This window comes from Quercus robur, chromosome 2 (genome assembly GCF_932294415.1).
Source record: "Quercus robur chromosome 2, dhQueRobu3.1, whole genome shotgun sequence".
Lineage (NCBI taxonomy): Eukaryota > Viridiplantae > Streptophyta > Magnoliopsida > Fagales > Fagaceae > Quercus > Quercus robur.
In genome coordinates this window covers 65,084,448-65,106,150 of record NC_065535.1, presented here as the reverse complement: position 1 = coordinate 65,106,150, position 21,703 = coordinate 65,084,448, and the positions used below count along the sequence as shown (strand labels likewise).

Genomic DNA, 21,703 nt, shown 5'->3' with positions numbered 1-21,703 from the left:
TATCCATGGCTACCATGACCTTGAGGAACTCATTCCCACTACCATCATCCTCTAAATCCACAACCTCCACAACCTTCCCAATGGTGCTGCCCACTGCTTCAGTTGTGCCTTGAGTAAGGGAATTTTCAAGTACGTTGTGGATCTGAACCCAAAACGTAGCCGTGTTAAATTATATCGTTGGGATTACTTCAATCTCCGCAGCACGTTCGAAAACCACCATGTGCTTATCATACTTCCACGGTTCCAGGGTTAAAACTCGTTCCAAGTCCAGACCATCCTCAAAATCAAAAACTAGAATATTATCTCCAAGGTTGCGAATTTTCACTTCCCTGATCAGTTTCCATAAAGGTTTGAATGTGCACCCCACTGCCTCCACATTCAATACCTGTTTAGTGAAGAAACGACTAGCCAACCTATGGATCTCCTTTTCATTATGTTTTGAAACTTCCGCACCAACTTCTTCATCTTTAGATAACGAAAAACGGGACCACATGCCTTCCAAACCTTCCATACATCCTAGAAGAAAATGCACAAACTAGAGTCACAGCCAATGGACTCACTCCTGCCACCTAGCACTAACAGTTTGGCCTACCAAGATCAAGGGAAACTTGAAGGGAATGAAACCTAGACAAGCAAGGGACAAATATTCTACAGGTGGCTAGAGAGGAAAAACCCTAACCCTAACAGCCAGAGAAACATAGGTATTTTATATCAAATGATATCACGTTATCCGTATTAAAATCTAATAAACGAAAGACATGTGTGCAAAAATAACTACTTACTAACACATGTATTTTAATTGTTAGTGAGTTAGTTATTTTTTGATGACATGTTTCACATTTATTGGATTTTGATACTGCTGACATGGTATTATTTGATACCAAATACATTTTCCTAATAAATTATCATACTAAATAAGTAGCTGATAGTCATATATTAAATATTTTTTCTAAATTTAAATATTGATACTACTTCAAAAAAAAAAAATTTCTATCTTAAATTTGGGCAGCAGCACGTGCAGTCCATATTCTTACTAGTGTTTGTAATAAATCCGTAAGTGTTATTGGAATCAACGCGTTTGACTTTTTTATTTTATTTGATTTTATTTATAGGAGTAATATTAAAATGATTGTTTTTGGTATTTCCAAACGTTACTGTGTATGGCAATTTGGTTGGTCGGTGTTTGGAAATTGGAACACAAAGGGAGAAGTTTGAAACTTTCATGTTGTCAAATTGTTGCTCGTCTCCACCTAAACGACTCATTTAATTTCTTAAAATAAAAAAGGAAAATTAAAAGAAAAAAAAATCTTCAGATCAGTGGTCAAATTGCTAATTGGTTAACAAAGTGCCTGCAAATGGGAAAAATAGCTTGTAATGCCTCAGTGGAGATATTTTCTCAAAATATTATACAGAAATACAAATGAGTTTTATTCTCATATATCCTGCTGACTTGTGCTTCCTGATATATGGGCTTGTTCATGAGACATTTTACTTGATTTTGGCCATATTGCCATCACGGTCATTTTGGGCTTAAAACATGGTGTGTCGACACTCTATTTTGCGTCTCTTATGATTCAAAACTAATAAAGCATTCTCACGAGTTACAATATCTTCTTTTCTTCTCCAAAGAAACTTAAAAAGGAAAAAAAATCAGGTAGAAGTAGAACTACTGAACTACCATCAACTCAGTTGGCTGGTTGGCCTTGGCATACTTTCTTCAAGTACAAAGGTGGTAGCTATTTGAAAATTTATGAGAAATTTTCTCAAGCACTAAGCAGAAATCACAAGAAGAATATCCCATATGTTGGTTCTCAATGATTATCCATTGTCCTTCCACTCATCATAGTCAAAATCACCACCCGCAACACCGTCAAAATCTGAGAACTAGAATCCGGTCAAGTGGTGCTATATATTTGCAGTTGTTGCCTACTTGAAAAAGGTTGGAGAAATCCATGCCCAAAACCCAAATTCGGATACTTGAAAACCTCAAAGATTTTGAAATTTTGTAATAGTAATTCTAGTACTACAAACTAATCCTTACTATGTGGTACTAGAATTACTCAAGGTTAATACGAGTCATGCTCCCCCTGCCTAGTTATTAGAGAACTCGTCCACATCCATAAACCATGGTTGGTTTTCCTCCTGCCCTGTTTTTGGATCAGCCTCTACCCTTTCGGGTTCTATCTTTTCATGATGCATGAGTTCTACCACAAAGTTTGCCAATGCTTGTTCTTTGATAGCTATCTTTAGGCAATAACTCACTCAGTTCAACTGACCATTGCACGAGACAACTAGTGGCATCTAGCCTATAGAAGGGCTTTTTAAGCAGGTGGTCAATCGTTACAACAATGATGTGGACATAGAAATAAAGTACTACACCTAAGAAAAGAAATTGTATCTAAATTTCATGTTAATTTCAATAGCTATTTTCTTAGAAATCACCTTATAAATAGCATTACCCAAACTAATAGGTCTAAAGCTTATTAGCATTTAAAGCACTATCAAATTTGGGTATTAAAGCAATATAAGTGTGATTTACCTCTTTTAACACAGCCATTAGCAACTAACATGACTTTATTTTTCCAAAATTGGCATTAGGGTTTATAAAACACAGCAGACATGATTGCTTTGAGTCTTCCCAAGCTGAACATCGCATAAATTAACTCAGCATTTTCATCTTTTGTGATGGGCTGAGGAAGAAGACCCTTCAAACCATAGAAAACTGGGGAGAAGATGTGAAAAGAGCCTAAAAACGATTTATGAAACTAGCTCCAATCTACTCTGGCTGATATCCAATTGCCACTGCCATCTTTGAGAATGTCAAAAAGTATTTCGTAGAAAGATGAAAAAACTTACAAAGATTAGCTACTGTCAGCCACACTTATTTTTTTTCTTCCATAGCTATTCCTCTTTGGTAAGAAGCTCAAGAAGTTCTTGTTCAAGAATCTTTCAGTACCAAGGGAGTTGAAGATGAGGGCTGCTTTTGCAATTCTGAGACCTGGCTTCTTCTATCTTGGCTTGTATAGCATTCAATAAGATTACACTTATCAAAAAAAAAAGCATTCAATAAGATTATAATTGAAGAACAGAAAAAGATTAATGAGAAGGTTTCTCTTCATGATACGACAATAACAGTTGCAGACTGGGCTAGTTACCCACTTTCTTGCAAGTTATACCTTCATTTTGCCCAGGTTTATGAACAATAACCTCACCAAGCAAAATTCTAAGTCTGCTGTCTGCATGCACCAAATGATATGCTTGCTTCCAACTTTGAGGTGAGGCAAAGACAAACTTTTAAGCATATTACAAAATAATAGGAACTCAAATTTGGCCAACAGGTTGGCGGTTTGCTACACATTTACTCTTCCAGAAGACTTGTTTTGTCTTCCTAAATGCAATATGTACTGGGAACAACAGGTTTTCACTGCTTTTAAGACACAGCATTTCTAATATGCTACGGTATCTTTATCCATTCCATTCTAGTGAATACCTAGTAAAAAAGTGTATATTGTGTAAAGACAATAAATTCTAAAGCTTTCAAAATAAGCATGGTAAACCAATTAGCAATATGAAAAAAAAACAGAGCTTTCTAAGAATAAGCATTGCAAATGATGGATCATGAAGATAGTATACATCTCATTGCGAAATTATGTCAGAGATAAAAAGTTATAGATAAATCATAAATGACTCTAGCACTGAACTGCACAATTTTGTGGATAAACATATACTGAGCTGGAAAATCTAAATTACAAGTGTTGATGTAGCTCACAACATTCTTCATGTGGTATGTGATCATTGTGACTGTAGCTTTCATCTTTGTTTGCTATCATAGGCAGGGAGGGATATAAATCTGGACAAGGGAATAAAAGCTTCAGACGGAAAGCATCAACTCCATTCAAGTAGTACCGGAAGAGCCGTTTTGCCCTAATAAAACCCAGACGGCCATACAGTGCTAATGCTCCTTTATTTGTGACTTCTGCTTCCAATGTTACCTTCACAAAGTAATAATAAAAATAAGAAAGAAGATTAAGAAAATAACAATAATAAGCATGAGTCAGTATATTCCCTGCTGAACATTGCTAGAAAAAAAATGACAAACTCAAGAACACCATGAATCATACTAAAGAATAATTGTAGTTGGGAAATGTTGGTGCAAATGAAGAAAACATCACTATTGGTATCCTCATGGAAGCACACCCATATTCCATTAACCAAGTCATTGAATTTTAATCTTTTGAATGGACCAATCAATTAAATATGCTATTTCAGGTGTATATACCAATCATTTTTTTTTTTTTTTTGGAGGGGGGGGTGGGGGGGCGCAATAGCAAGAAACAATAATGCAGGCCATGATTTAAAAAACAGAATGAAATGGGAAGCCAATACATCATTGCTCAATCAATTTACAATTCTATTGACCTTCTCTGCTTTACTTTATGAGGATGAAGGGAAAGAGGTAAAAGCCAAATAAATCCTAATAAACCACTTAGGAAACCTTAAACAAGTTTGTAAAATCCAAGCTATTCATTTAAATTACTTTCTCTATATGGATCATCACCTTCAAAAATTATATATGGAGGAGTATTTTGGAAAAAATTGATACAGCATAACACACAATGGTAACATTAGAATCCACATTGACATACCTCTTCACAACCAGATTCCATCATCACTTTGATAGATCTGGTAACAAGTTCTGTAGCTGCAACATAAAGGAAATCTCAACTTAGACAATAATAATACAAAATTGTATAGCCAATAAGATGTACCTAAATAAAGTTTTAGAGACACACTAAATCATAAAAGTACTTAATAATGCATAGATATTATGAGAAGCCAGTAGCCTCAAAATTGCACTAGACCATCATTTTCTACTACAACAATCTTATCATTCCTAAGTAACCCAACAACTTAAATATAAGAAATGCATAATCACCAAACAATCATTACATATGTTACTCAACTAAATGGAACAAGATTCTCTTCAATTCAAGTCCTATCCATTTAGTGCATTTCACGGTTAAGATTTTATTTTATGGATCTAATATTGATGACGTGACAGTAAGCACACCTTTAGATTTGTAAAATTTAATCTGAACCATGAAATGGACAAGACTTGAAATTTAGAAAAAACTTTTCCCATGAATGACATCGCATTCTTCATGATGCTTTCTCTTTACAAGCTCACCTCATATCTAAAGAGTTCTATACACACACACACAAACAATCAGACACAGCCACAAATAAAACTAAATAAAATTCAGGATGATCAAATGCAATTAACATAATTAGCTCAATGAAGTTCCATCCCAGTAACTAGATTGGATGGAAGGGAAAAGTTACCAATGCCTTTGCCTCTATAAGGCTTGATGACAACCAGCATAGCAATGTAGCCTCTGAACGTATTTCGATGCTGACCCATCTTACACACCACCGTCCCCACACACTTCCCATTGTGAAAAGCCTAAACCCACATAGAGAAAAAAACCAAACGAATTACAGAGTGAGTGAGTGAGAAATTTTTGGTTTTGAAAGAAACCCAATAGAAGTGAAAGTAAAGGGTACCAGGAAAGAAAGTTGGGGCCAGAGATAGACGAAGTAACGGTAGGTGAAGATGGAGTAAGGTTCACTGAGTTCTTGGTCAACAAGGGACATGACAAGGGGTAGATGGTGTTCACCTCCATAGCTCACGTACTCTATTTGCGATGCATCCAATTCTGATTTTCCCGTTTCTGTTTCTTCTTCTTCATTCTTTCTTTCCATTCCTCCTCCTCTCTCTCTCTCTCTCTCTCTCTCTGCACTCTGTGTTGGTGTAGGGTTTGAAGCACTGGGCTTGGTGTAAGAAAGAAATCAGAGAATATGGATTTTGGGCTCTTTATGGGCCTTTGCTTATAAGGGAGAAGAACAGGTCCATTTAAAAGGCCTAAGTGCTCTACCCCTTCAAAAAAAAAAATAGGCCCATTTTTCAGCCCAAAAATAAATAAGGAAAAATAGACTAAATCAAATAAAAACAACTTGCTATGACCATTTGGTCCAACCACAAGAGTTTTATTGAGGGTTCAAGTGATAGTTCAATTGTAATGACATTTTTTGTTGTATTTGATAAGAAAATATATCTTAGCATGCGATCTCCTAGAAATTTGAATGTGATTCAAAAATGAATTTTCATTAAATTATGTATTTTGTAAGTGCCTTTTATGAGTATATATTTTTATGGTAAAGATAGTGTAGGTACTCAAGAATTTTTGGCTTTGGCTTTGGCTTTTTGGCTTGATTGCCTTGTCTTGAATTCTTTTTGTCCCACATTGGAAAGATGACTTCCCTCCTTCTACCTTATAAGGCATGAACCAATAAGAAAGAGTACCACTAGTTTGGTTAACCAAACTAACTAAACTAGTGGTACTCTTTCTTATTGGTTCATGCCTTATAAGGTAGAAGGAGGGAAGTCATCTTTCCAATGTGGGACAAAAAGAATTCAAGGCAAGGCAAGGCAAGGCAATCAAGCCAAAAAGCCTAAGCCAAGAATTCTTGAGTACCTACAATAAAAGGATTCTTGGGTACCTATAGATAGCATCAACATGACACTATGAAAGTTGATTGTTGTAAGTGTGCATGCATCTTTTTTTGTGTTGCAGAGATATTGTTTATGATATTTCTTACTCTTGTTCGGAAATTTGAAGTATTGTTGCCATTTCTCTCTTTAAAAATATATTGAAACACTTATTTTGGGCTCTTTATGGACCTTTACTTATGAGGGAGAAGAATAGGTCATTTTAAAGGCTGAAATACCCTTACCCTTACTCTCTCTGGGTTCGCCGGTGAAGTTGAACGTTTGGCTGGATCGGCGTTTGGCTGAGCTCTCGTTCTTTCTCTCGCTCTCTCTCTCTTTTACGCGTGACCCGGAAATGATTTGAAGTGAAAATGAAAGTGTAAAATCATTTCCGGGTCAAAGGAGTAAATTTTGGTCAACAGGAAATGATTTTCCAAAAAATTTCATTTTCCGTTGCTGCCAAACACGCGGGTTTGGAGGAAAATGATTTCCTGAAATCATTTTCCCCCAAAACAAACGCACCCTAAATCAATAAATAAGACTTGCTATGACCATTTGGCCCAACCACAAGGTGCTTCCTCCCTTGTTAATTGTGAGTTTAAAATAAACACTTACAGGAAGTAATAGTAGAAATAAGAATTTTCCTAGCAGAAATAGATGAAAGGTTACAAGGTAAGATGGGGGTAGGGAAATCTAACGGGAGTTTTAGAGCTATAAAAGTAATAAGTTCTGAATACAACTTGAAAGGGACAGCCCTTTTATAAGCAAAAGAAAACACTATTTAAACAGTGAATATATATATATATATATATATATCTTAGCATGCGATCTCCTAGAAACTTGAATGTGATTCGAAAAATGAATTTTCATGTATTTTGTAAGTGCCCTTCATGAGTATGTATTTTGATGGTAAAGAAAGCATAAACATGACAATTGAGTGTTGTAATTTGTAAGTGTGCATGCATCAGTTTTTTGTGTTGTAGAGATATTGTTTATGGGGTTTGGTTTACTTCCGGTACTTTTTTTAATTGGACATGTTCTTTTATTTTAATTATACAATAGCAAGTAGTAGTGAGTTTTAATATCCATATTTTATTTAGTTAGTGAATAATATGACAATTTCTCATTAAAATAAAATGAGATTCTAGTTAAAAAAGTACTGGAGGTAGCTAATTTTTTTTTGTTTATGATATTTCCCTTACTCTTGTTTGGAAATTTGGAGTATTGTTGCCATTTCTTTCTTTAAAAATATGTTAAAACACTTATAGAGGTAGGCAATTTCCCTTCAAAGTGGTAAATTCCTCTATTAGTGTGCATGACACACACCCACAAACATGGAACATTGCTAGTGCACCAAACACGAAACGCTATAGATTGATTTTGCCCACACAAATGCAGAACTTTGTAAAATTTTGGCCATAAGAACTATATAATATAGTAGATACATATCTTTGTGTGTTTAATTTAGTATGTATAATCCTTATTAAAGGCCAAACCACATTGCTTCTAATTATTTGGTGGCATCTAGATTATGATTGGCAAAACCAAAAAGCGTTGTTGCTTTGATTTATGTTGAATTCTGAGTACATTATAATATTAACTCATTGACAATTCACAATTTTCAAACTATGAGTACTATTTTTTTTTTACTTAACCCCCAATCAATCAAAACCACTACTACCAGCCACTAAAGTAAAGACAAATGTTTTCACTTATTTTCCATTTGAATAACATTATAAAGAGATAGAATTATCTACCATCTTTGAACGAGCATCGAAAGGGGGGGGTGAAACACATTCTCTACGCATAACTGAGCATTCAGATCTGTATTTCCAATTCGAGACATTATTTTATTATTTAGGTTAAAATACTTTTAGAACTTTTTGGACCTAGACCTTAAGTTTAGAACATTTGAATTGAATGATCAATTATGATTTTGAATTGGTGGTAACCACTTTTTAAACTTATTCCCCAAACATACGTGCGTCATCATTCAAGTGGCTGATATCCCCGGACAAAAAATTAGACTTTTATACATAAAATTTATTTATTTTAATGTCAATTTGTGTAAATGAGTGATAGGAAGAAATTTCAAAATTTTGAGATTGTATTTGGATACTTGAATTTGGATCTGGATTTAGATTTGAATTTAAAAGTGATGGATTTAAAATGCCTTAATATTCCAAATCTATAAATATATTTAGCCAAACAATAAATTCAAGTATGAGATTCACCCTTTTATGGATTGCAAAACAAAAAACTATATTTAAATGCTCTTACCAAACAGGCCCTAAGTATGTCATATGAATTTCTAAAATGTTATGAATTTAGAAGTTATTTCAAATTTAAAAATTTTAAGGTTTAAAATCTTTGATAGATTTGTCAAATTCAAGTCTTTGACCATTAGTAAACTAGTCAAACAAAGTATTTGAATTTTAATCACCTAAATCCAAATTCATGTGCCCAAATTTTGCCATCCAAGCACTCCATTAGGTTGTGTTTGGAAACTTGGATCTAGATTTGAATTTTGATTTTAAATTAAGATATTTGAAATGTTTTGATTTCAAATCCATTGATTTTAGGAGTTATTTTAAATCCAAACATTCTAAATGTTTAAAATCCTTCGTAGATTTGTCAAATTCAAATTATTGACATTTTTTTAACTGTCCAAACAAGATATTTGGATTTCAATCACCCAAATCCAAATGGTCAAATTATGTCATCCAAACACACCATTAGAAAATTTTAGTCATGACTTGATGGCTCAAAATTCTGTATATAAATTTCACCTAGAAAAAACTTATTTCCAAATTTTGATATCTATGACTTGGAGTGAGAATAAGGGGCTGTTTGGATTTTCAGTTTCCATCATCCATAACTCTGTTTCTATCATCTATAACTCAAAATATATGGGTTCGACAGCTGAGAAGTGTGTTTGGCATTGTTTCCAGTTGTTGTTTTCATCACTCAATTCTGATTTTTGAGTGATGAGTTATGGAAACTGAAAACACATTTTAAGTATTTCATGTTATCAAAACTGAGTTATGATGGCAAAATTGTAATTTCACTCAAGTTATGGGCCCCACAATCAGTGTTTAGTCATTTCAGTGGTCAGCTTTTACTCCCAACGTCTCTCTTTCATACCAGACCAAACCCATTTCATTCAACACCCTTCCTTTACTTTCTTCATCTTCTCTTCCCAAGCACAACCTCTCCATACCCTTCCTTTACTTGCTTCATCTTCTCTTCCCAACATCAATATCATGAGAAAAGCTAGCTTAGAAGGAGATTCATACCATAGTTGAAGGAGATCTCCATCTGACGTGCTCCCCACCACCTATGACGGCAAAGACCAAGGACGAAGCTGCAACAAACTCACCGATTTCGGCCTTCACAGATTAGATCCATAATCTTCCTTCCTTGCTTCGTCGGTTTGGGTGTTGGGTTTTTTTTTTTTTTTTTTTTTTTTTTTTTTTTAAGTTTTGGGCTGTGAAAGTTTGGCTAGATCCCACAAGTTTAAACAAATCTCATACATAGTTATGTGGGGATGGGTTTTACAACTGAACAAAAAAAAAAAATGATATTTGAGTGAACATAGATAATTACATCATCCATGATACACAAAAGAAAAGAAAAAAGAAAAAAGTGGGGTTAAAAAAAAACCATGACATAACCCAAGGAAATAATGAAAATAAAAGAGGAGTAGTAAGGACAATGAGAAGTGAAGAAACAAGGCTGAAGGGGGAAGGGGGAAATGAGAAGTGAAGAAAAATGGTGGGGTTCTGAAGGTTCTGTGGGTAACCAAATAGAATTCTCTGAGTGAGGAGTCAGGCATGGGTCTCACAAAAAGTAGAAAAAATTGAGTGATAAGAAGTTGAAAATATGTGCCAAACGGGTGGGGCATAGGAAATTGGGGTATTTTAAGTGATGAGTGATGAGTGACGAGTGACGAAAATTGAGTAAGGAGTGATGAGTGATAAAATTTTAAAAACCAAACAGCCCCTAAATTGCCTTGAAACAACCAATGATAACCTTCTCATTGAAGTGAGGATAAGCTTTTGAGCAACGAACATTTCACCATTGCTAGTCCACCTCCACTCCACCAATGGAACCGCTTGTAGTTAAACTCAACCATTATAAGTTGCGTTAGTTCATTGACGGAGAGTACCACAAGTTGCCCAACCACATTAGATTCTTCATTGTACAAGGTCTTGTGCTACTCAATGGTGTGTATGACCATAGCACTTGCCTTGGGTTCATCATTATTTTTAAACAAATGAACATTTACTTTTTTTTAGTTGATGAGAGGGGGAATTGAATTTTTTGATAGTTTGATAGTTATAAAAATAGGGGATAATTGCGAGGACTTAATATATGGTATTAAAAACTGGACTGGAAGAAAAACCAGATTTACCTTCGATTCCTGAATATATATATTTTTTCTGGTTTTGATTGGTTTTTCTCGGTTTTAGGCAATTTTTGGACCGGACTAGCCTCTAGTTCTCGGTTCAACTGATTGAACTGGCCGGTTCGGTCCGGTTTTTAAAACTAAGGAGGACTATGGAAGGGTCCTATGCATGCCAAGTGGTTCTGCAAATTTGTTTATGTATTTTCTGTAATGGGAGTGTGTTGAATGTTAATTCAATTATTGTATTTATATATGAAAATATGGTTTAATAGTGAGCTTAATGATTATGATATACTTTTTCAAATTTTTTTTCTTCTTATATTTAGGTTAGTATAATTTTTTTTTATGTATATAGTATCCAAATAAATTTAGGGTCGTAAACAAGTCATGCTTTGTTGAGTAGTTAATGTTCGAGTTCGGCTTGACAACAAAAGTAAAGATTTCAAGTTCGACTCAAGCTTGGATCAAACCTACAAACAATGTTTGAACTCAGGCTCATCAAAAAGTCCATAAGCTTGAATTTGTCAGCTTGACTTAATTCATAAATCAAGCAGAACTTGAGATTCAACATGAGTGCATTATCAAATGCTTAAATCTCCAAAAATCAAGTAAGCATAATTAACCTACCAATTACATCATGCTTCTAATCCTACATGTGTATTTGCAATTATTTAGATTACAACTTTACATGATTATATCCATACATTCATCTCTCATTTTGCTATTGTCACCTCACTTTTCACTCCACCTTTGTTTACAACTAATTGTTTTTGCTTCCTATAAGCTATTTTACGACTTAAACAAAGCTTTCAACTTTCAAGTACCTATGGTATTGTGTTGTTGCACCCTTTCCATTTTAGGGAAGTGTTTTTAGGTCGTAAACACATTAAACCTTTCTTGTTCCATTGGAAGGACAAGTTTTCTATAGTGATTCCAAACCATAAAAATTCTCTTCCTTTTTCTAAATTGTTTTAATTTTTTTTTTTTTTTAAATGGGTTCTCTTTACGTTCACTCTCATTTTCTATAAATACTTCATTATCATGAAGACTAATTACTATGTCTATATTTTCAAAAACAGCCATTTATTGACTCTCCACTTCACAATTCTATATTTTAACATTCCAAAACTTATAAGAATAAACAAGAAATTAACTTTAATATAACATTTAAAGAACTTATGGCACATATCACAAAACAAAGATAATATAACAATTTCAGTAGCTACCCAAACAAAGGACTCTACACCTCAACAAAAAAGAAAAAAGAAAAATAGAACTTCATTCCAATTTACACACCAAACTCCCAATTTACAAGCTAAGCTGCTATCAAACAAATACAATAAAAAAGAAGTTAGCGAGTTTTATAGAAACTTCAAAAACAACCATAAGCTGAACATTAAGATTGTTAGAGATATATGATAGGTCAAAAACGTATTGACCCATTGTGATGAATTAATTGATTAATTAGCCAAGTTTATTAATTAATCAAATTAACATACAAACGCGTGGTAGCACAAACAAATAACCAATTAAACTAAGTGCAACGGAAATTAAATTGACACGGTGATTTGTTTACGAATGGGGAAAACCAACACGGCAAAAACCCCATTGGGTGATTTTAAGGTCACTACTCCTGAAATTCCACTATTATCACAACAAGCGGTTACAAGTAAAGGAATCCTAGTACCTTATACCAACCTACAGTTGAACCCTTACCCCAATACCCAATTAGACTTGTTCTGTAGTGACAATTTCTCATTTTGATGCACAGCTCCCAGTACATGACTAACTGATTGCGCGGATCCCAGTACGCAACTTCAATCACCAACTAGAGAAGGTTGTTGGCTACAAAGTTTTTCAGTTCATCCAGAGAATGAAGATCAAGAAGATGCTTGGTTACAAAACCCTATAATATACAAACACAACAACTTCTTCACAAGAATGATGAACTAGGGCAACTTCTATCTCCGGTCACAATTTGCTTGAACAAATTTTACTCAACACTTGTGTAACTTATGAACACTTTGACAGCCCTTAAAATAATCCTTTTATATGTCTAGGGTCGTAAAAAAAGAAAACCCAAATACATAATCATGGATTGAAGTCAAAACAGAACTGAAAACTCTGTTTTTCATAAGCCTCGACAGATGCCTATCTGTCGAGCTGTTGTCGAGCTACGGGGCTGGAACAGCTTTTTAAGCTCGATAGATGGCTAGCTGTTGAGTTAGTTGTCGAGCTTTAATGATTAACACTTCTTTAGCTTGTTTCTTGGACAGACTCGCATGACTTTAACACTTGATCTTGAAACAAAGTTTCTTAAAGTATTAAATACATCCTAGATCTACCCAAATACAAGTAAAGTGCGTTTTGTCAAAGGATTAGTTAATTACATAAAATAGTGATATATGTTCCTAACAAAAGAATCACATATGTCCTAACAAAAGAATCACATATGTCCTAACAATATATTTATATATTAGTCCAATAGTATATGCCCAAAACCAATCCTAATTTGTGTGCAACAAGATAAGCTCCTATTTGTACTAAAAAGTCTATTAACTATAGGATTTAGTCTACTATATATACTCATGTTGGGTTCATTGTAACACGATTTATACTACACTTTCATATAACAAAAATGTAGGCCTTAAGAGTTTTCTCTGTAGATGTAGGCCGTCAAATTGAACCATGTAACTCTCGTGTTCTTGTATTATCTATTTTATGCTTCCACTTGCACATATATTTTAGCATATTCAACATGATAGTAGGATTTAGCCTACTATATATACTCATGTTGGGTTCATTGTAACATGATTTATACTACACTTTCATATAATAAAAATGTAGGCCTTAAGAGTTTTCTCTATAGATGTAGGCCGTCAAATTGAACCATGGTGTTCTTGTGTTATCTATTTTATGCTTCCACTTGCACATATATTTTAGCATATTCAACATGATATTAGAGCAAATATTCAACAAAGATGTTTCTAAGTTATCAAAGAAACAACAGTGGCTAACAACTATAAAAAAAATATAGACATTTTAAGAATTTTAAACCAAAAATAGAAATTGAGAGAGAGAGAGAGAGAGAGAGAGAGAGAGAGAGAGAGAGAGAGAGTTGAATTCTTTGAGAAAAATTGAAAAAACAAAAACAATTGAAGTGAAAGAGAGAAAAGATGAGGCAATTCAAGGAAGCCTAGAGCTTAGGATATAGAATATGTTGATGAAAACACAATAATAATAATGGAAATAACAAAAAAAAAAAAAGAATAATACTTTTGAATATTAATTATTTGGAGATAAAAAAATACACAATACTATTTGGATTGAGGAGCGACATTCGCTTTCACCTCCTCCCTCTACCTCCCCTTGCGCACATATCTAGCCCAATATTTGATTTAATATATATTAGCCTATTAATCACCATAATTAAAAAGAATAAAATAGCCCCTCTCCTTTTCAATGTGGGATTAAATATTTTACTAAATCCTTATCTTCCTTATTAACTCCCATATTTTTATATTTTAGTTATATTATTAATTCATTTTAATTATATAATATTAATATGCCCCAACAGAATATTAGAGTACTACTCTCATTTCTTAGTTAAAAATATAAAATACTAGAGTACTAGACAAAAAACATTGAGGATGATTGCGTGAAAAGAGCTAAAGAAGTCTAGAACGAGCTAAAATGAACAGTAATTACTAAGGGTCTGTTTGGTAATATTGTTTAAACAACAATTTTCGTTATGTAAACACACGTATTTTCACAACACTTTTTTACCCACACGTATTTTCATAACACTTAAACAATATTACTAAAAATATCTTACCAAACAGACCTTAATTTTCTAGAAACATAAGCAAGTTGGGGGGAGAGGTTTGGCTAAGTTAGGCTAAGGCAAAAAGTTAAAGTAACAAGAGAGAGAGGGGGAGGGGGTTTCGCCTTAAAGATGAGAAAGGACCCATAAAGGATGCGGTTACATTAGATGCATGGTGGGCGCATGGCCCACTTAGATGAAAAAAAAAATTGTAACTAAGGGGGCTTCACGTCTAGTCAGCTAAGAAAGAAGAAAAAAGAAAAGGAAAAAGGAGTAATGGATATTGGTCTCAAGTGGGACGTTTATGTTCAAGTTGTTTTTTTTTTTGTTCCTAAAAAAAAAAAAAATTCAAGTTGTTTTGAATTAAGCCTTATTGTTCATGAGTATGTTCATGAACAATTTAAAAAAAAATTTATTTGGACTCTACTTGTTTATTAAATAAGTTTAAAATTAGGGTTTAAACTTGACTCATTTATTAAAAAAAAAAAAAAAGCATAAATGAGTCTTTTACTTTTTTATTTTATTTTTTATTTTATACAAGATAGAAATTTTACTTTAATTTAATCCAAGTGTATATGTGTGTGAAACTCTCTTCTGGAAATTGAAACCTTGGCTTTTGTCCACCACACCTCTTAAATACTTATACTTGTGAAGTGACTATTACATCAAGAGTACGCGGTAGTCAAATAGTCTTTTACTGAGCCAAACATGAATTGTTTATGAATCACTTAATTTATTAGAACCCTACAAACAATGAATTAAATATTTGACAATGAATTAAATATTTGATTAAGTGTGAGTTTGGATAACACTGATGCGTTGGGCGTTTGGCATTTGGCGATTTTTTCCTGGTCTCGTGCACTGTTCACGGACCAGCTTGTACGAAAAAACGCGTTTGTAACTTTAAAACTAGGTCCCATAGACACTGTTCATAGTTTAAAAATTATTTTGTTACAGTGATTTCAGTAATAAGCGGTATCTAAATAGATCCTAAATGATGGAGTTGCACACGGTCATTTTTAATTCTCTATGCAAAAACACAACATTTTTAATGTGTTGCACACAAACTTTGGACTTTTTTTGTAAAAGACAAGTGACCAGTAACCGACACCTTTGATCTCGTTAGAGCTTAAGAGATAGATCAGAACTATTGTGACACATTCTTCATGCCCCTTCAAAATTCAAAAACAAATGCCTACCGCTACCGCATCATCATTAACTTTAATAATGTTTATCTATTCCAGTAAACCACTGAGAATATAAAGTGATAAAATTAAACACACGCTCAGGGGAAAAAAAAGGTAGTTCAGAAAAAGGATAAGATAAACACATATTTCAAAGCCCACCATTATCACTATGTCATTTAGTTCTAATTTCGTACTCACACCACTCCACTTGTCTTTATGCTTCTCAGACAAACTCTAGCAGTGTAGCTGCTTATTACAAAAAACATTGTGGGAGTAGAAAATGAATGAACAACCAAAAGAATTGACAGACAAGATGCCACCAAGTCATGGCTTCCCAGTAATTGGGGAGGTGTGTTTAAGCTTAGTCAAAAAAGTCCTCATGCATGTCCCTAAATTTAGGAAGCCCCCCTTAAAAGAAGGGATGTTAACTTTATAAATATAGAAAGGAAGGAGATGGAGATGGTATTTTGTATAAAATGATATTATCGTGTTACCACACATCTTTGAAGTGATGGTCACTGCACAAATATAAAGTTTTTGTGGGGTGTGGGAGGGGGTAATAAGGGTTGAAATTTAAGTTTTTAGGAAAGAGTTTCACACACATATACACTTAGATTAAATTAAAGTAAAATTTCTACCTTGTTTAAAAAAAAAAAATTGATACCATATCAACGGTATCATAATCCAATAATTATTTTATATACATGTCTTTTGTTTATTAGATTTTGATAAGAATGATGTAATATCATTTTATACAAAATAATTTTTTTAGAGGTGGTGACTGTGGGACTTCACAGCACCGACATGGATGAGATAAAGACAAGTAGTGACTATCCGTCAGGGTTGGCTGATTCTCACTGAGGAGTGCCTTTGCTGCTCACGGAACCTTTGCCGTGCACATCACATGCCCAAAGCCAAACCTTGCAAATTTTTTCTTCTAAATATTTAATATTATTAATTAACTTGATTGCCTCTCGTTTATAGATAGACTTCAGACATGGCAACCAGATCAGAACATCGGGTTTAGGTTTGACCATGATTGTGTTTGGATTAAAAAACAAGATTTTTTTATTTGTTTAAAAAAAAAAAAGTTAGACTAAACGGGTTGTTATTCTTATGACTTTTATCCGGGTTTTTTATGGGTTCAGTCAACATATGATTACACAGGTAGCATTTTTATTCAAAATATAAAAAATCTAATATAACCTTAAGTGTGTAATGTTACCTAATATATATAAATGAAAATTAGTAAATAAAAAAATTAAAATAAAAATTTTATAATACAAGCTTGGCAAGCGGATTTGGATTGAGTATGGCAAATCCATTTGTAACAATCTAAGAAAAGCGCTGCACATTTTTTGTGCTTTAATACCCTAAAAGGATTAGTTAAGTAACAATTGAGATTCTTCATAATCATTTATAAATTTGTGATTGCAATTATCTGATATATGTAAGACTTAGTAGTTAGTACATGATTACACAACACACATTAAAACAATTATATCTAATAAAATCCACACAATTTGGAGTAGTACAATATTTATCCATTACTCTTTTTTTTATTATACGTGTTCAAGTGGACTAATGAGTTTGAATCCAATTTTACCAGGTTTATTACTATGGCAATTTATAATTGAAACAATAGCATTTTACATGGATACATTATTAATATTATCTTTATTATGTACCATAGTAATAAAAAGTATATTAGTAATTATGAAAAAGAAGCTCGTGTACTGCATTTATATTAGATATCTAAGCTCCCATTGGTTATAAAATTTAAAGATTCCAATGGCCAAACTTGCAACAATTTGCTCTATTTTTTATTATTATCTCTAAGGTGTTTATAGTTGAACCTTGTGTGAAAATCAGCATTGTTAAAATTTTTAAACATTTTAGAAGTATATATTTGCACTTTTTTTTATTCACACGTTTTATGCATATTTCTTATTTCGTAATATTTGATTTTGAATATAAAATATTAAGGAAAGTGATAAAAAGTGGCCATGGGAGGTTAGTTCCCGTAGATCGGAGTGAGATTTTGACATTGCAACCAATTGGTTCATTGCACCTGAAATCAAAAATTGCCATTCAATTCACGTGGGATTAATTAGAAAATGACACCTGTACCCCTTAATTTAGTTTGGACGGAAAGGAAAAAGAAAGATCATAGTCTTGGAAAATGAACATTACCACATGGACGGTCCAGGCGTGGCAGTGTAGACCTCTTAAATTACATTGTCTGGTAGAAAATCTTTTCCCTGATTTAGACTTCCAAATATTTTCTTTTCATTCTTTTTGGCTCCTCTTGGAGACAAATATAACCTAACTTTAACGTGTATCAATGAAAGCCCTCAAGCAACCCCCTCTCACTTCCCTTCTCTCTCTCCTATTTTTTCTTTCTTTCTTTCACTCTTCCTTTTCCTTCTCTAATATGATCACTACTCTTTATTTCTCTTCTTTTTCTTGATCTTATTGATCTTTCACAATCGATCACACACAATTTTTATTAGATCTGCCTTTTGATATGGTCACAAGCCATAAACTACTAATCAAACAACTTGGAGAGTTTCATGAGCTAGAGCTACAAGCTCAGCCACAAAGAGATTAACAAGGTGGATCCAAGGCATGGTAAGAGGGCTCTTCCTTATGATGCATCGGAAGAGAAAAAGGAAGATCATGTCTTTTCTGTAGAATCATCAGCTTGGGTGCTTCAAGATCCCTCAGCCATGGATTCATCAACCTTTTCACCAATTATTGGCACTGGGGACAGCAGCCCAACTCAGAAGCAAGCAGGCATGTTAGTTGGGTCAGAGTCTAGCATGAAAGAACCTGCCACTTCTAAACCTACACATGATCAAGGTAAGTTAATATATACTATATTAATTCCTAAATAATACATATTTTTTTAGATGAACATATTTCAAAATTATAAATCCAATCTAATTATATATTATCATATTTAAGAATGATTATATAGCTCATATATAGTACAATCTCTAGCTCTTGGCCTAGCTAGCTTGTTACTAGCCATGGGATTCTTGTTTGAAGTATCCAATCTAACAAGGAAGTAAATTACCATGTCCATTAGTCCATGTGGCCTTAATCACCATAATGATTGACATACATTAGTTGATATTTTAAAATCAAGATGATTTGGCTTTCAAATCATAATGATAGATATATATTGCAATCTGATCAAAATTAAAATGAGTTTGCCCTTGTCTGTTTTGAAAGAAAGAAAAAATCTAAAATGTATATAAATGACTAAAACTCAACAATACATAATCTTGAACTATGTACCAAGATATAATTATTTCAGTGATTAACTGGGTGCAATCACTCCCTATCTCACTTAATTAAACAAACCCCATAATTGTATTGTTTAAGTATTAATTCGGTTCTATTAATTTCTTAGTCAGCCATACAAAATATCTGCATGTAGTTACATGCTTTTAGTTTCTCCCGAAGCACATATATACCATAAAAAAACTTCAATCAAAGATATAAGACTAACACATTATTTAATGGATATATTTAAATTTGTAATATTTAATTTGAACAATGAAACGTTCTATTTCTTGACCATTCTAATGAAATATTTTCATGTTCTTGTAAAATAACCATATTGGTTACTGAAAAGCCTACCTCAATCTTTTATTACATAAACATTGTAACTTATATGTTTAATTATTATCATTCCTAAAAGATCTTGCTATTTTATGCTATAGTGTTGCACTTGATAATTTTTGTTAAATTATCGATTGCATGTCTTAAATGCTTAAACTGTTATAAAATAATGAATTTAATTACTTAACCATTATTCTAACAATGTTCACTATTTTATGTGTAGATTTATTTATTTATTTGAATGTTACAATGGGAGAGGGACATTTGAATCATCCAAAATGTAATAATTGAGTTATAAGACACTTAAAGATTTTGTTATTTCTGTACTACTTCTCATTGGTTTTCAACATATGAAGCATTTGATCTCTCATTCTTGCATCTACATTTGATCCTAAACTACAATGTCTTAAACTTGACTAATCAAGGGCCTTGAACTTCTTGTAGCGAATAATGTAATAAGAAGAAGGCATTATCGAGGAGTAAGGCAGAGACCATGGGGCAAATGGGCAGCTGAAATCCGTGACCCAAAGAAAGCAGCTCGAGTGTGGCTTGGAACATTTGAGACAGCTGAGGCTGCAGCTGCTGCTTATGATGCAGCAGCTTTGAAATTCAAAGGCACAAAAGCTAAACTCAATTTTCCTGAACGCATTGAAGGAGGGACTGATCAGATGGGCTACTTCATGAATGGCCACCAAGGTTCTTCAGCCATTAATGTTGCACCAAGTTTTCCCAATTACTCATTTTCTCATTATGCTCCTCTCCAATCTCCACCACCACCACCACAAACACTTTATCCTCTCCCACCTCCATTGTCAGCTGAAGCATTCCCAAACCTTTTACAATATGCACAGCTACTTCGCAGTAGTGATGATAATGCATTACCCTATGCTACCTCAGGTCTTTATAATTATGACCATGGCCCTTTATTCTCTTCATCAACTTCTTCAGCAATATGTCCAGAACAAATGGAAAATTTTCAGAGCTCTCAGATGGGGGGTTACTCTTCTAGTTCTCATCATCATGTTCTTGAAAATCTATCCAGCTCACAGATGGGGAGTACTTACTCTTCTGGTTTTCATTTCTTTGAACAGGGGAGGGATTCTCAAAATAATAATCCTGGACCTGGGGAAAAGTAAGGTCCATGCATGTAGTTTGCGGGTGGAAATAATGTTGCCAAGAAATTAACATTCTTGGTTTACGCTAATACTTTATCCAAATGCATAAAATATCAAGCTTTCGTGGCTGTACCTTTTGGACAATTATTCATGTTCAGAAGAGGGAATAGTATCCGGCATCTAAGAGTATAAGTAACTAGGATGTGATATGCTTGTGAGATTGGTCTATATATATAAAACCAATTCGTTTAGTACAATTGAGAGAGAGAGAGAGAGAGAGAGAGAGAGAGTTTTGAATATGTATTCGAATTGTTTTTTAATGGCTATCCTTCTTATCATCAGCAAGGATGGCTTTGTTGCACATGTTTTGCATATTTCTTTAGTTGCTACTCTCAGAAAATATTATCTTATTACAACCCTAAAATGCAATGTCATTCTTAAAATGTGGCAAAGATTGGGTCTAAATGCTTTAATGTATTGAATCCATCAAGATTATAACATATGATTACCTTTGGTCATATGTCACAATCTTGATGAATTTAGTGCACCCGAACTAATTCCCTCAAAACATGTAAATTTCACAAGTGAATGGGGTCTACCAAATATGAGAGGGACATTTCATGAGACCGATCTTAAAAGATGATTTCTCCTAGTTGCACCAAAGTTTTGTTGAAAGAGTAAATTAAGCGACTTCTTACTTTCCAGATATGATATTTTTATTTGCTTTTAAAATACGCAGGCCATTTCATGATAAAGATTTGATTGTCCACAAATCTAAACCTAGGATGTGATATGCTTGTGAGATTGGTCTATATATATAAAACCAATTCGTTTAGTACAATTGAGAGAGAGAGAGAGAGAGAGAGAGAGAGAGAGAGAGAGAGAGAGAGAGAGAGAGAGAGAGAGAGAGAGAGAGAGAGAGAGAGAGAGCTTTGAATATGTATTCAAATTGTTTTTTAATGACTATTCTTCTTATCATCAACAAGGATG

General features: G+C 33.5%; 2 protein-coding genes across 2 annotated transcripts; one reads left to right on the top strand and one right to left on the bottom strand.

Annotated features, from left to right (window-relative positions):
• Positions 1-3,614: 3,614 nt before the first annotated feature.
• Positions 3,615-5,829, bottom strand: LOC126714504 (N-alpha-acetyltransferase MAK3). The gene is made up of 4 exons (XM_050414678.1): positions 5,566-5,829; positions 5,344-5,464; positions 4,647-4,702; positions 3,615-3,992 (listed from the first exon to the last, which is right to left on the bottom strand). Exons 1-4 carry the CDS (start codon positions 5,761-5,763, stop codon positions 3,747-3,749), a joined length of 621 nt encoding a protein of 206 aa, XP_050270635.1. The 5' UTR covers positions 5,764-5,829; the 3' UTR covers positions 3,615-3,746.
• A 12,457-nt stretch (positions 5,830-18,286) lies between these two features.
• On the top strand, positions 18,287-21,074 carry LOC126714503 (ethylene-responsive transcription factor ERF113-like). The gene is made up of 2 exons (XM_050414677.1): positions 18,287-18,830; positions 20,043-21,074. The coding sequence occupies exons 1-2, from the start codon at positions 18,698-18,700 to the stop codon at positions 20,732-20,734; spliced, it is 825 nt and encodes a 274-aa protein (XP_050270634.1). The 5' UTR covers positions 18,287-18,697; the 3' UTR covers positions 20,735-21,074.
• Positions 21,075-21,703: the final 629 nt, after the last annotated feature.